Source organism: Dermatophagoides farinae, unplaced genomic scaffold, assembly GCF_024713945.1.
Source record: "Dermatophagoides farinae isolate YC_2012a unplaced genomic scaffold, ASM2471394v1 contig10, whole genome shotgun sequence".
In the NCBI taxonomy this organism is placed as follows: domain Eukaryota; kingdom Metazoa; phylum Arthropoda; class Arachnida; order Sarcoptiformes; family Pyroglyphidae; genus Dermatophagoides; species Dermatophagoides farinae.
The window spans coordinates 1-14,375 of record NW_027461515.1 but is presented as its reverse complement, the minus strand read 5'-3'; the positions used below and the strand labels follow the sequence as shown (position 1 = coordinate 14,375).

The window sequence follows — 14,375 nt, the reverse complement described above, 5'->3', positions numbered from 1 at the left end:
TTTTCCTTCTTCTCTTTTTTGGAAGTTTTTTTTTTTTTGCTGACCGATCCGGTCATGAACATGTCTAAATCATTAAACAAATCATCCTGCAAAATTCCGAAACTAGACAACTTGTATTTTTGTTCCATTTTTTTAAACGACTCTTGGTCTTTCTTGGTTCGTGTTTTGGTGGCATGCAAATTCTCTTCCTCAAACGCTTCAATCTTTCTTAGCCGTGAAAGTTCTGCACGCGTTTTAGCGTCTAAAGCTTCGTCTCCGTCGTTGACGATTTTCGGAGCGTCCGTATACTCAGACAACAACGACGAAACAACGGACTTGTCGTAGTTGACGTGGTCGTACTCGTTTCGCTGTGTCTTGTTCTCCTTGTTCAGTAAAGACTCTGAAACTTCAAATCGTTCTGATTTTTGGCCGCTTTCACCGTCAGATTCAAGCACAAACTCATTCAGTCTGTCATCAACTAACTTAGTATCTTCTTCTGTTTTCGTTTCGTTGAGCATTTGCTTTTCTTGTTTCTCGGTTTCTTCAATGTATTTCTTCATATCTGGCCGAGTTTTCTTTTTAAATTCTTCGAGCACCTCGTATTTCGCCAACACTTCCATCAAAACCTCGTCCGTATACGCTTCCCCTATTATTCTATGCTTTGCCGCCTTCAGGTCAGCCCCCAGAATTGTAATCGTCAAGCCAAGCAAGCTTTTTTCGAATTCGTTAATTTTTTTAGCCTCCATCTTAAAAAACTCGTCATCAAACGAGCTCGACAGCCCTTTAAACTCCTCAACTAATTTTTCTAAATCGGCTAGATTGCTTTCCAAAGTTTCATCGTAAACCACAACGAGCTCTTTTTGAGCTAGCTCTAGCGCGTGTTTCTGGTTTTCATTTAAATTTAAACGCATAACCTTTTAGCCCTGTAAATGTACAGCTAAACCGCTTTTTTAAACAAACGTGTCTGATTTCTAACTGTTGCACAAATACTAACAGAATCCTTGATATGAACTTTCGACGCTAGTTTTAACAGCTGAAAATATTTTATATACCGAAAAAATATTTATTTAAGTTTGGAACCAAAATATATATGAGTTCAAACGCCGGATTTGTATGAAGCTTAGAAAGATTATTTATTAAAAATGCCTGTCCTATATAGTTATCCAATTGTTAACAGAGAGTGTTATATAGATAGCTACTTTACCACTTTTGATTTTACTGACAAAGAGTTTATTATTTGTTGCTCAACCTCTTTTTTGAAAGTTTTCGAAATCAACGACAGCGGGGATTTTAATGAGCTTAACAAGCTTGAGCTCTTTGCCAATGTCAGAAAGATTGCAAAGCTCAACATTGTAGGCGATGATAACGAATACACTATCATACTGTCTGACAGTGGTGTTTTTACTATTATGCACTTTGATATTTATAATTTAAAATGGGAAGTTGTGGTTCAGCAAAGTTATGGGAGATGGGGAATTAGACGCAACACACCATCTGAGTATTTGGAAACTAACTCGCAAACTGGGCACATCCTACTGGGCGCTTTCATGGAGAAAATAATAATCTTTTCGCTAACTTCAAATAATGAGGAGAAAAATTCCAAATTCAAAATTGATTTGCAGGACGTTAGCCACATAGAGTTGAAAGGTACACTTATCAAAGACGTTAAAATGCTTGATGCTGGCATTAATGACCCACATTACGCAATTGTAGAGGGGATTTACGGAGAAGAAGAGTCGACGCAGCAAAAAAAGCAAATATCAATTTATCGGTTTGACGTAAGTCTAAACATGCCAATAGTTCACACATCACTTGGTATATCTTCTTTTTCTGTAACCGTGATTCCGTTACCGGCAAACGTGCAAGAAACTTTGAAGATTCCATTTTTACTGCACGAGCAGGATGAGCTTAAGCTCGTATCTGACGGCGAGATAATAGACATCTTGAGACTTCCGACTCGAACAAAGGACTGCTCCGCTTTTCCCTTCATAATAGCTACCTACGCCATACACAAAATGACCAAAATTGTACTAATTATTATCCAATTAGACAACGGCGATGTGTTCAGAGTGGCGATAAATAACAATAAAAGTATGCGACTGATTTACTTTGGAGTTTTGCCTATTTGTCATAAACTACTGATCCTTCCGTCTGGATATTTGATTGCGTTCAGTTTTTCTACAGGTACATCATTGTACGCTTTCACGTCGCTCGGGGATGAATTACCGTACTGGGAGGCTAACGCAACAAATTTATCGTACGATGTCGCTAAACCTACGACTTTGGAGTTCATATCGACTCATTCACACAATAATGCGGTTCATTGTACTCTAGTAGCAAACTCTACTTCCGACATTTACTACAATCAAATATACCGTGGAACCGGTGATTGGCATTCACCGCAACTAGAGTGTATTCAGTACGGAGTTAAAACCCTTCACATTGGAACGACCCCTCTGCCTAGCACTTGCAGTAACGTTTGGACGTTGTGCTCTAATAAAGAGGCTGGTTATCACGACTACGTTTTGTTAAGTTTTGTTTCAAGCACACTCGTGTTAAAAGTTGAAAATGTATTGAAAGAAGTTCTCACAAACAATTTCGTCACGAATGAGACTACGATTTTTGCCACTACGTTGGACAACGGTGACTTGTTGCAGGTCACGTCTACCGAATGGCGAATCCTTTGTTTTTCCAAGAAAACCAACTCCGAAAACGAAAACGTACACTTCATCAGCTGGCATCCTCCGTCAGACAGACGCATTGTTTGTGCATGTTGCATTAACGATGTTCTTCTGATCAGTTTAAATGGCGGAACGCTTTATTATTTTGCTTTTGATGAAAATATAAATAAATTTGTGGAGGTTACTTCCAAAAACTTTGGTTATGACATACATATTCTTACTCTCCCCGAACCTGATTGTGAGTTCAATCGTAAAATTGCTATAATAGTTGGGATTAACAACTCGGTTGAAATAATAGATTTAGACAACCCAACAGAACGATTCAAAGCTCTTTCAGAGCTTGAACTTGGCAGCGAGTTTATTGTGAATTCCGTTGCGTTGATTAATCCCGTTCACAATTCGTTTGCTAACACCGAGTTAGTTATCGGAACGACGAGCGGCGTTTTGCTTACTTATGTATTCAATAATTTTAACTACACCATAGGCGACGAAGAAACTAGATATTTTGTAGGTAAATATCCTGTTTGTATGAAATCAGCCAAACTTGATTTTAACTTAGGCCCTGATTTAAGTTACGATGATAATTACAATTTTAACGTTAAAGCCAACTGCTTAGTCATTTCGGCAGGACAGGATTGGATTTACCACAAACTGTCTAAATTAAACCCGATAACTAGATTGTTATCCAATATGTCTCACGTAAAAAACGCTTACATTTTTTCAGAATATTTTGAGTCGGGTTACATTGGGATTAGCAACGATACTATGTCTATTATTAGTATACCAACATTGGACGTCAATTCAAGTCTCTCTTCAACCGTTTATAAACTATACCACACTCCAAGATCTATATTAGAACTTAAACTAGATCAGAACCAGGAACAATTTATAGATAAACAAAAAATTAAAGTTATATCTGAAGAAGACAAAGATAATTTTTTGGTCATTTTACAGTATGACACGCATAAAAAATTGAACAAGCCTATTCAAGAAGTTATCCCGTTAGAAGACTCATTAACCAGTCTAGATAATTCGTTAGATTTTATGTATGAAAATTTGACTTCATACAGTTACAACAACGATAAAGACACTTGTTCTTGCATTTCAGTAATTTCAATAAAACAAAAAAGAATCAATAACACGAGATTTACCGACAACGAAATTCCACTATGTTGTTGTGAGGCTCAATTCGAATCTAGACCTAATCAAAACTATCTCATAGTAGGTACTGCAGTTAATTTTTCACTCGTCACAAAGCAATCCGAAAAAGCATACATTCGATTATATAACATATCGCAAAAAGGCAAGCTTAATCAAGAATCGTTCATACCGATAAATAAAACTCCTTTATCGATTACACCATTTTTAAACGGCATATTAGTGGGTTGCGAACGCTATTTGCGTTATTATGCACTCGGAAAGTACAAGTTTCTAAAGAAATGCGAGTACAAAAACTTACCTGTAGGTATCATTGATATTAAAGTCAATGGTCCTAATATTTTTGTTGTTGACATTCAGCAAGGTCTGCACACTTTGCATTTTTCAGAAGAAAACAATTTATTCTACGTGATTTGTGATCAAATACTGCCTAGATGGGTCACTTCAATGGATCTTCTAGACCAGCATAGTTTCGCAGCGGTAGATAAATTCGGAGGCTTTTACTATTCTAGAATACCCAGCCCTCTGCGTTGTGTAACTCAAATAATATCAGGTGAATTAGTGGTAAATCCAGATATATATAAAGATTCCAATTATCTCAACAACAAAATTGATAAATATAAGCGCTTATGTGAGTACAATTTTCACTCTACAGCCGTTGCAATTCAAAAGTGCACTTTGGCGATTGGGGCGTTAGAATTTTTACTTTTCTCCAGCACAGAAGGCCAAATATCTGCGCTCATTCCGATTCAAGTCGTTCAAGAAATAGAACTATTGAACGAGTTGCAAGCGCAAGTTAAAAATGTATATAATAATTATTTACTAAGAAATCATACAAACTACCGTTCAGGGATATTTCCTATACTGAATGTAGTGGATGGTTTGTTACTAGAATCATATCATAAATTAGATGCAGAAACACAAGCAAAAGTTGCTGATTCGGTAAACGCCAAAACAAACGAGATAGACGTTTTACTTCGGACAATATATAACCGAATTATATAATTTTTTTTATTTTTTCTTTGCTCTAAATGAATATTTTGCAAAAATTAAAAATATTGTACAAAAAAATTACTTGCTAACTTATCACAATGAGTAAGAGCAGTAATAATAACCTTTACCTACTAGTGGAAAGTGCAGCAGGATATTGTATAGCATATGTAAAACACTTCAACAACATAAATATTGAAAACTTTACTAGTGAATTTGAAGATGTAAGCAAGTTTTTATCCGTTGTAAAACCAAAAAGTTTCTTGCCTTTTAATACAGCAGAAAAAGCGTTGAATAACGCCCTGGCCATCGCCAACGGAGAAATCACCGATGAATTGAAAAATTTTTTAAGTATCGTGCTACCTAACCATGATTGCAAATTAGGGGTTATTGACGTTGAGTTAGCACGTAACTTGGCAAAACAAAATTATTGCAATGTAGTTCACAATGAAGATATCTTTGAATTGATGAGATGGGCAAGATTTCATTTTTGTAAACTTGTTGATAATCTAACGAAGGAAAACTTACACCAATTTCAATTAGGTTTAGGCCATTCATTTTCAAGAAACAAAATAGCCTCAGACCCAGCAAAGCAAGACAAAAATTGTACTCAAGCTATGGCCACTCTAGATCTTTGCGACAGACTTATAAACAGATTTTACATGCGTCTTAAGGAATGGTACGGCTGGCATTTTCCTGAACTCGTTGACATTGTAAGCGATTACGTTAAATATGCACAGAGTGTTTTAGTGATTGGTAACAAAGACGAGTTTGAATGGGAGCCTATGAACGAGCATTTGTTAAACATTGTTGCTGACGAAACAGTTTATCATCAAATCCATAAAGCTGCTCAATTGAGTATAGGGTATGAAATCAACGAGCTCGACTTATCCAATATGAAGCAAGTAGCTAAACAGCTAACTAAATGGGCTTCAGTCCGTTCTGAACTAAACAATTATTTCTCTAACACAATGAATAAAGTCGCTCCCAACCTTACTAATTTAATAGGAGAAAATTTAGCAGCAAAATTAATTACACATGCAGGTTCGATATGTGGACTTGCAAAAGCTCCTGCATCCACAATCCAAATTTTAGGTTCTGAAAAAGCTTTATTCAGAGCTTTAAAGAATCGTGGACCCACACCTAAATTTGGAATGCTGTATGCTTCCAACTTTATTTCAGCCGCCTCTCCTCAAAACAAAGGTAAAATTTCACGCGTTTTAGCTAATAAAGTAGCATTAGCTTCTAGAATGGATGCGTTTGGGGAAGAAACTGGTTTATATGGTGTTGCATTTAAAAATCAGATTAAAGATAGAATGAAATATATAACAAACGGAGATATCCCACCAAGGAATGTTGATGTTATGAGTGATACTATGAAAAAAATAGCTTCTAAGCAAAACAGCAGTCAAGCTTAATCAGTTCTTTATTTACTTTTTTGCGCAATTCTTCATTTATATTATTACACATAAATTGTCCCAAAACATGTATTTAATGACAAAGTACGCAAAATACATAATTATAACACCTTTGAATTTTCTGGTTTATCGATAAATAAAGTAGGAATAACAATGAGTGGAAATTCAAACGTTAGTGTAGAAAGTTTTTCAGGAAGTGAATTCTTATCGGAGTCTTCCTTTATCCCAGGTGACACCTCTAATAGAAACTCGCAAAAACGGAGTGGGCGTAGGAACTCCAACAATTCTATGTCAACTCAGGACAGTGACGAAGATATGTCAAATTATGATGACCAATCCTTCATGCAAGAAGAGTCTAATTCAGGACGACATTCATCTAACTCGAACAAAGTAGGCCGACCATCAAATTCTCAAGGCGGCCGTAGGTCTTCAACATCTAGTAACAATGGCGGTGGTAGGAGGTCCTCAACATCTAGCAACAATGGCAGTGGCAGAAGATCCTCCAATTCTAACTCTAACTCAGGCCAAAATTCAAACTCTAGCTCGGGCCAAAATTCTCAAGGCGGTCGTAGGTCTTCAACATCTAGTAACAATGGCGGTGGTAGAAGGTCCTCAACATCTAGCAATAATGGCAGTGGCAGAAGATCTTCCAACTCAGGCCAGAATTCAAACTCCAATTCAAACTCTAACTCGGGCCAAAATTCAAACTCTAACTCAGGTCAAAACTCCAACTCCAATTCAAACTCTAACTCGGGCCAGAATTCTTCTAATTCGCACAGAGTAGGCAGACCACCAAATTCTCAAAGCGGTCGTAGGTCCTCAACATCTAGTAACAGCAGCAGTGGAAGAAGATCCTCTAACTCCAACTCCAACTCAGGCCAAAATTCTAACTCTAACTCAGGTCAAAACTCCAACTCCAACTCGGGCCAGAATTCTTCTAATTCTCACAGAGTAGGCAGACCACCAAATTCTCAAAGCGGCCGTAGGTCTTCAACATCTAGTAACAATGGCGGAGGTAGAAGATCTTCTAACTCCAACTCCAACTCCAACTCAGGCCAGAATTCAAACTCTAACTCAGGCCAAAATTCAAACTCCAATTCAAACTCTAACTCAGGTCAAAACTCCAACTCCAATTCAAACTCTAACTCGGGCCAGAATTCTTCTAATTCGCACAGAGTGGGCAGACCCCCAAATTCTCAAAGCGGCCGTAGGTCTTCAACATCTAGTAACAATGGCGGAGGTAGAAGATCATCCAACTCAGGAGAAGGAAACGAGCAATCCAGCAACTCACAAAATAGCGGCAGAGGAACATCTCTAAGCAATCAATCACGAAGACGATCATCAACTTCGAGCAACAGCGGACGAAGATCATCTACGTCTAGCAATGGGCGTAGAACTTCTAATTCGGGCAATAGATCATCCACATCCGTAGCTCACTCTGGCAGACGTACCTCCTCTTCTAGTAACAATGGACGAAGATCCTCAACGTCTAGCAACAATGGGAGTGGTAGAAGGTCCTCAACATCTAGCAACAATAGCAGTGGTAGAAGATCATCCAATTCTAACAACAGGAATAATCAAACGGAAAATTTTAATTTCAATGAAAGACAACAATTAAGTGATCAAGACTTAGAATTCATTCAAGAAGCTATCGCAAAAGGAAAAGGAGAAATGGCAAGAATAGCTAACCATCAATCAGAAAGCGACGAAATTCACGACCTGAGATAAATTTTTTAAATCAAATTATCAATCACATCGTTATAAAAACATAAAAACGTTTTATATCTCTAATTTTACATAACTCGCTTATCACTGACATTTTAAAGCAATTAGATCGCTACAAATATATATAAGTCTACTCTATTTTGACTCGCTTAGAATTAGTGTCAGATTGCGAAGGCTCGACTTGTTTTACAGCTTTTAAATCGTTAATATCGAAACGTAAATAATCAGGTTTATATAATCTAAAAGAAGTGAACAAGATCGAAAGCTTGTCGTTGCTCGACTTTTCTTTTTCATAAAGAATTTTGTAGCCTAAAACGCACAAGTCTACAGTTTCGATCAATTCTAGTTTTTGATTTTGAATGAGGTCATATACAGCACGAAAACTTGTGGTTACAAAACGGATGTAGCGCTCTTTGTCAGCTTTACGTACTTTATATTTTCTGAACTCTGCAATAGGTACCGGGACGCTGATGTCCAATTTAGTAAAATCAAGCGCTGTTAACTTATTTTTGTCTTTTGCTGCGTAAAAATCAACAACTTCCTGATTAGACAACAAAGCGTGGTATTCATTTTGATCCACTCTCAATTTGAGTCTGTGCAAAATTTTAAATTTGTATCTTTTAAAAGCTTTTTTCCTGTTGTATAATAATCTGGTAATAACTCGTGTATTACGCTCAAGTGCGAATTTGTCTAAATAATTAGTTTCTTTCGATCCCTCGCTCGAGTTAATTTCATTATTTTTGCTTTTAATTATTCTTCCGTCTGATAAAACAATATCATTAGCAAAATTATTCTTCATTTATCATTTCTGCGCCTCACCCAATTAAGTTTATGTAAAATATAATCGGGCGAAAAAAAAATATTTTTACTTTATTATGAATATTATAGTTTTGTTTTGTTCTCAATGAGATCAAGCGAAATACAGATAAACATAGATAGTCCGCACTGATCTATTTTCTTAGAATTACATTTAGTTGTTCATCCTACCTCGAATCCTTCGCGCTAAATGAATATCTTTTATCATGAGAGTGACTCGTTTGGCGTGCAAAGCACAAAGCATGGAGTCTTCTAATAGACTTGTGATGTATGCCTCAGAAGCCACCTGCAAAGCCTGTAAACATTCAGGGGTAAATCTGATGTCGTCTCTGCAACCGAGACTATAAGTTACATCTTTGACAAGCCTGGCAAAACTTGATCTCGGCAGCAGTAATTGAGTCGAAGCTTGGTACTTCCTGATTTCCTAAAATTAAACGTAGTACCAGGGATATCTATGGTGGTACTTACCCTAAGAGCTTTTAAACCAGGCTTTACTCTTTGTTTTTTTATTGTGCTAAAAGAATTTCCGGAGTTAATCATTTGACTACATAGTATTTTTACTTTTGTTCGATTATTTTAGTCAAACTAAATTTACTTCAACTCGAAGTTTATTTATTTTATTATAAATTTTATTTTTGCGCAATTTATAATTCCATAAAATAAGAACACACATTTAAAAATATTTGTTTACTGTTAATTAATCGCATTGCAAACCCGTTTTGCAATTGAGGATTTGGCTAAAACTTTTTTTTTAATTTGACTTACTAGGTTTTTCATAGTGATACACATTTTCTATGTTCGCAAGATTTGCATCCTGATCGATTTTAGCCAACAAGTTCTGAGAGAATGAAGTTAATTTTACCACTTTGTTGTTTCCCTCGCGACTTTCAATGAAATTCGGCGTATTGATCGTGCTTATCACGCAATTTGTCTCTGAAACTCCGAACGAACGTTTGATCGGCAGTTTTTGAACTGAATAGTTCAACATGCCAAACAACTCTTTAATTACCGTGTCATGAAACGATTCATGAATAGTGGGCAACAATATGCCAAGTTTTGAAATAATTTTTTGTAGCGTCCACTCTTCAACTTCTTCTTTCCAATTATTCAGTGATTTATCAATGTTTTGTTCTACATTGTCAAGGTCGTGCAAGAGCTGTTTAAACCAAATTTCATTTTCTTCGACATGTTTTATTTTTTTAGACACTTCCACATTTTGCTTTTCTGGAGTGGTTGATTTCGGCCAAGTATGTTTATGTGCACAGCAAATATTTGTGCACATAATCTTTTTCGGGGTAAAATGAACGTTGTGATCCATTACCTGCGATATTTTTCGTTCACTTTTAGATACAATTTGCACCCTTGCTGCACATTATTGATAATAAATAGAAACTCATTCTAGGGCCTTACATGTTTTAAACAAAATAATGTGATGAAAAACAGCAGTTGAATGTGTGAATAGTATAATCTATAAACTTATCAAAAGGGTCGACCGTTTTACTGAACTTATAAAAACAACATTTCAAAAATCCGGTTGAAAGTATGCACATTTCTAATTATAGACGGCATTTGTAGCTTAACAGATTTTTAATGTCCAATTCGACAATTATACGGTGACGATTTTTAAGCAGTTGATCGATCGTAAAGTTTACCTTTGTAATACTGGTCTGTTCGATCAAAAATTTGTAATACATGATAAATTTTTTTTAAGTTCAATCCACGTTGATCGGGATTTTTTTGCTAACTCACAGTTTGTACACGCGTTATATTTTTTTAACACATCTAGAATAATTGCTCAAAAGCATATATGCCGATACCTTGCGAGAAACTTTCTAATGGAGTTTTGTATCCAGCTATAATGCTTGGAACGGCTTCTTTTCCCACTGACGAATCGACTGCCTTCGAATTAATAAACACGGCGTTCAGTCTTGGTTATCCTGGAGTCGATACAGCATGGTATTACCGTAATGAGCACATTATTGCAAAACCTATTAGAGAATTTACAGCTAAAAGAAACAATTTGAAGCTTGTAGGTTGTGATCATTTCTTGCAAGTAAGTCAAGAAGAATTTCAAAAAAACTTCTTGGTTCCTCACGGACCCGTTTCAGAGAATCACAACTCGTTTGTAACAACTAAAATCTGGTATACTGATTTTACCGCGTTAGACATACGACTACGTGTGAAAGAACACATGGAAAAGTTTAGACGAGCCAGAGCGGATTTAGTGTTATTGCATTGGCCGGGTATTGGGAATTGGTTTCCCGAATACAATAAAATGGGAGAAGAAGGTACTGCCTGGCTAAACTGTAACGAACGCCGTTTTAATTGTTGGTTAGAACTCGAGAAACTCTATGCAGAAGGTAAAGTGAGAGCGATAGGTGTTAGCAACTACATGCTGCAGCATCTAGCGCCTCTAGTTGAAGATATATTACAAAGAAAAAAAGCAGGAGATAAATTCGCAACTATACCGATGATAAATCAAGTAGAAATCAGTGTTTTCTGCGATTTAGATCCAGAATTATTGGCGTTTTGTCGAGAACACGACATTCGAATAACAAGCTATGCAACTATGACACGTCAAGAAAAAATGAACGACGAGAAATCAACCAAAATTTTGAAAAGCATAGGTAACAAATATAATCAAAGTATACAAAACGTAATGCTTAGATGGGCGTTACAAAAAGCATATACCATCATACCCAAAACAAGCAAGATCGAACGTCTTGAAGAAAATTTAGGTTGTTTGGAATTTGAACTAACCCCAGAAGATATGAATAAATTAAGCTCACTAAATGAAGGATTTAGAACATGTGGAGATCCGCATACAATAAGCTAAATAACAATTAATTAAACGTATTATTATAGTATTTTGTTATGTCCAGCTAATTAAATTTTGTTTCTTTTTAATAATCTTATGAAAGATGTGGCAATTGGTAGATGATGAGATTAGCACCGACGGGCGGTCAGAACTAATTACGTAATCTTAGATTGCTGTTGACATAGGTGCCTCTGATATTCCTAATTATATTTTATATCATATTTTATTTTTTTTGTAAAACGTTGTTAATTTGGTTTAAGCTATAAATGGAAAATGAGCTAGCCGAGTATTTCAAATCAGAAGCAGACGTTTTCGCTAATTCCGCTTTTTGGAACACTCGAAACATACATAACTACAATAAATTTACTTCTTCGATTGTTTTCATCCAGAGACTGATTTCTTTAAAGAGTAGCAGAAGCAAAATAGTACTGACCTTTCCTAATAAGTTAAAAATCGTTCTCAAAACATGTCCATACACACACAACGCTTTGGAAATTTGGGATTATACACAGCCTGCTAATAAAACTTTAATTTACAGTTATTTTACCTATAACCACTTGAGAATTAATAATATTGTTTATGAAACCGACGAAGAAGATTTAACAACCAAGTACGTTTGTATTTGCACTGAGAAGCATGCGTTTTCTTTTAGCATTAGCACAACAAATCATTCCGGCTCTACGCAATACTCAGCAAGCTTAGATCCCATATTTATAAAGCCGTTCAGTGAATATTTAGTTGATCATGGCAATTTCATCATTGACGCGTGTTTTTCTTGTTTTAATCAAACGAAACTCGTGCTACTGGCATTTGATTCAATTGTGATTTTGAGAAACAATGAAGTGAAAAAGGTACTTCTACACGACTTTGACTTTGGAAGAAAAATGATTTTCACCTCTGTTTGCACTGATCCGTACAATGACAACTTTTTGCATCTAGCCGGAAATGGGCTGGTTTTGATCGATTACCTCGATCTTACTTTTAAAATTTACTGTTCTGCACTAGACATGATCGACTCAAAAAACGACTTGTGTTTCACGTCTATTAAAAATTTAAATGAAAATCCTGATTATTGGATTGGCGTAGTTAGCAGTGTTCATTCTTGTATCATTTATAAAATTAACGATGAATCAATTTATGTTATTAGTCGGGTGGCGTTACCAATATTTGTAGATTTTTTTTATATTTACTCAAATGTTCTGTTACTCAAGCAATGCTCTTCCTCAAACAAAAATATTAAAAATTCTAGTGGAGATACCAGTTACGTGGTAATTTTAGAGATAGCTGACTCTTTTTTTAAGTCTCTCAAGAAGCATTCCATTGTGATTTATTTCACAATTCCAGCTCAACAGACTTTACTAAACCTCTTAAACAATAAATATGATCTACGATTATCAAATTACATGGATTACATCCATGTTTGTCTATCTTGTTTTCTTTTTCGTGACAAAAAGTCCGCTTGTTCAAACTTTAAAGCATTAATAGCGGGAAACGAAGTGGTCAATCAGGCAGAAAAGATTTTTATCAATCAATCTCTTCAAGTGAAAAAATTTTACCATGAGACAGCATCTAGCGATTTTTATAATCAGTACGAAAACGGAGTGCGTCTGAAAAAAATTCAAACATGTAACTCTTCCACAGTCTATATTAATTTAGAGTTATTAGTGAATGTAATTAAAGGTTATTATTCTTCACAAGTAGAAGACGGGAAAATTAAAATAAACTGGTATTCCAACAATTTAGCAGCCTTGGATGCGCTTTCGGTATACAATATTGATGAATTCTACAGAAAGGTGAGTTTTTAGTTTTCATCCGTTTTCAAAACCCTACCCGTTCTGCACTTGTGGACTGTTTCAAAATGGTGAAATCAAGAGTACGTATTTGTCTGAAAACGATTACCAAAAAACGTTTTTTCCAGCGTCTACCAGCTTGAACTTATATGATATACCCGAAAACAAAGATTTATATAATATATTTAATTATCCATTTTATACGATTAAAAGCCATCCAAGCAAACAACCACTTATCTGATAATCTAAATTTGTATGCGAACTGCTTAAGACGAAGCAAAAACTTGTATTTACGCTGACGACAACAATGATTTGTATGAATTTTATACTAATTGCACCAACTCATTCCGAAAGAATTGCACTGATGAAGAGGAAACTGATATCAAAATCTTTTGCAATACATTGTTTGAAGACTGGCCTGTTTCCAAAAGATTGCCAATCATCAACATAGATACAACACTACCAAGACTCAGCAATTTATCCGGTGTTATTAAAGAAGTTGCAAAGCTTATTTATAAATCAGAATAAAAATTGCCGGGTTACTTCAGCATTCGACTTTTTTCTGTTTCACAGCACTTGACATTTTCGCAATACACTAAACAAATATAATGTCATAAACTTACACTTGAAGCAGTTCATGCATAAATAGCCGATTTTTTACCTGTTTTGGTGGCAATCACAATACGCTGTGTTTATCAGTAATTTCAATAGGGGTTGTGAGTTGTGTTTCTCTTATGTTCCCGCTGTTCATAAAATGAAATAGCAAAAAACCAATAATTGCAGTCTGTGTTTGCAAATTATCTACATTTTTTTCGTTAATGATTGCTTCTAGCGGACTAGGAAGACCGAGTGTCAATCCATCACACAGCAAAGATAGGTTATTGCAGACGGAAAGTGTATACTGGTGCAGCACAAAAGCGTCTAGTTTTATCTTGGCTTCTTAAGACTCAGAGATATTCTGTATAAATCATCAATTTGATTGCAGTCGAGCTTTAATGGC

The 14,375-nt window shown here is 35.7% G+C and overlaps 3 protein-coding genes across 3 annotated transcripts; all 3 read left to right on the top strand.

The window, feature by feature from the left end:
- Positions 1-5,275: 5,275 nt before the first annotated feature.
- LOC142597922 (uncharacterized) lies at positions 5,276-6,226 on the top strand. Its single transcript, XM_075734928.1, has one exon. It carries the CDS (start codon positions 5,276-5,278, stop codon positions 6,224-6,226), a length of 951 nt encoding a protein of 316 aa, XP_075591043.1.
- A 268-nt stretch (positions 6,227-6,494) lies between these two features.
- Positions 6,495-8,019, top strand: LOC142597921 (uncharacterized). Its single transcript, XM_075734927.1, has 2 exons — positions 6,495-7,151; positions 7,281-8,019. The coding sequence occupies exons 1-2, from the start codon at positions 6,515-6,517 to the stop codon at positions 7,952-7,954; spliced, it is 1,311 nt and encodes a 436-aa protein (XP_075591042.1). The 5' UTR covers positions 6,495-6,514; the 3' UTR covers positions 7,955-8,019.
- A 3,023-nt stretch (positions 8,020-11,042) lies between these two features.
- Positions 11,043-11,603, top strand: LOC142597918 (putative oxidoreductase YtbE). The gene has a single exon (XM_075734924.1). It carries the CDS (start codon positions 11,043-11,045, stop codon positions 11,601-11,603), a length of 561 nt encoding a protein of 186 aa, XP_075591039.1.
- Positions 11,604-14,375: the final 2,772 nt, after the last annotated feature.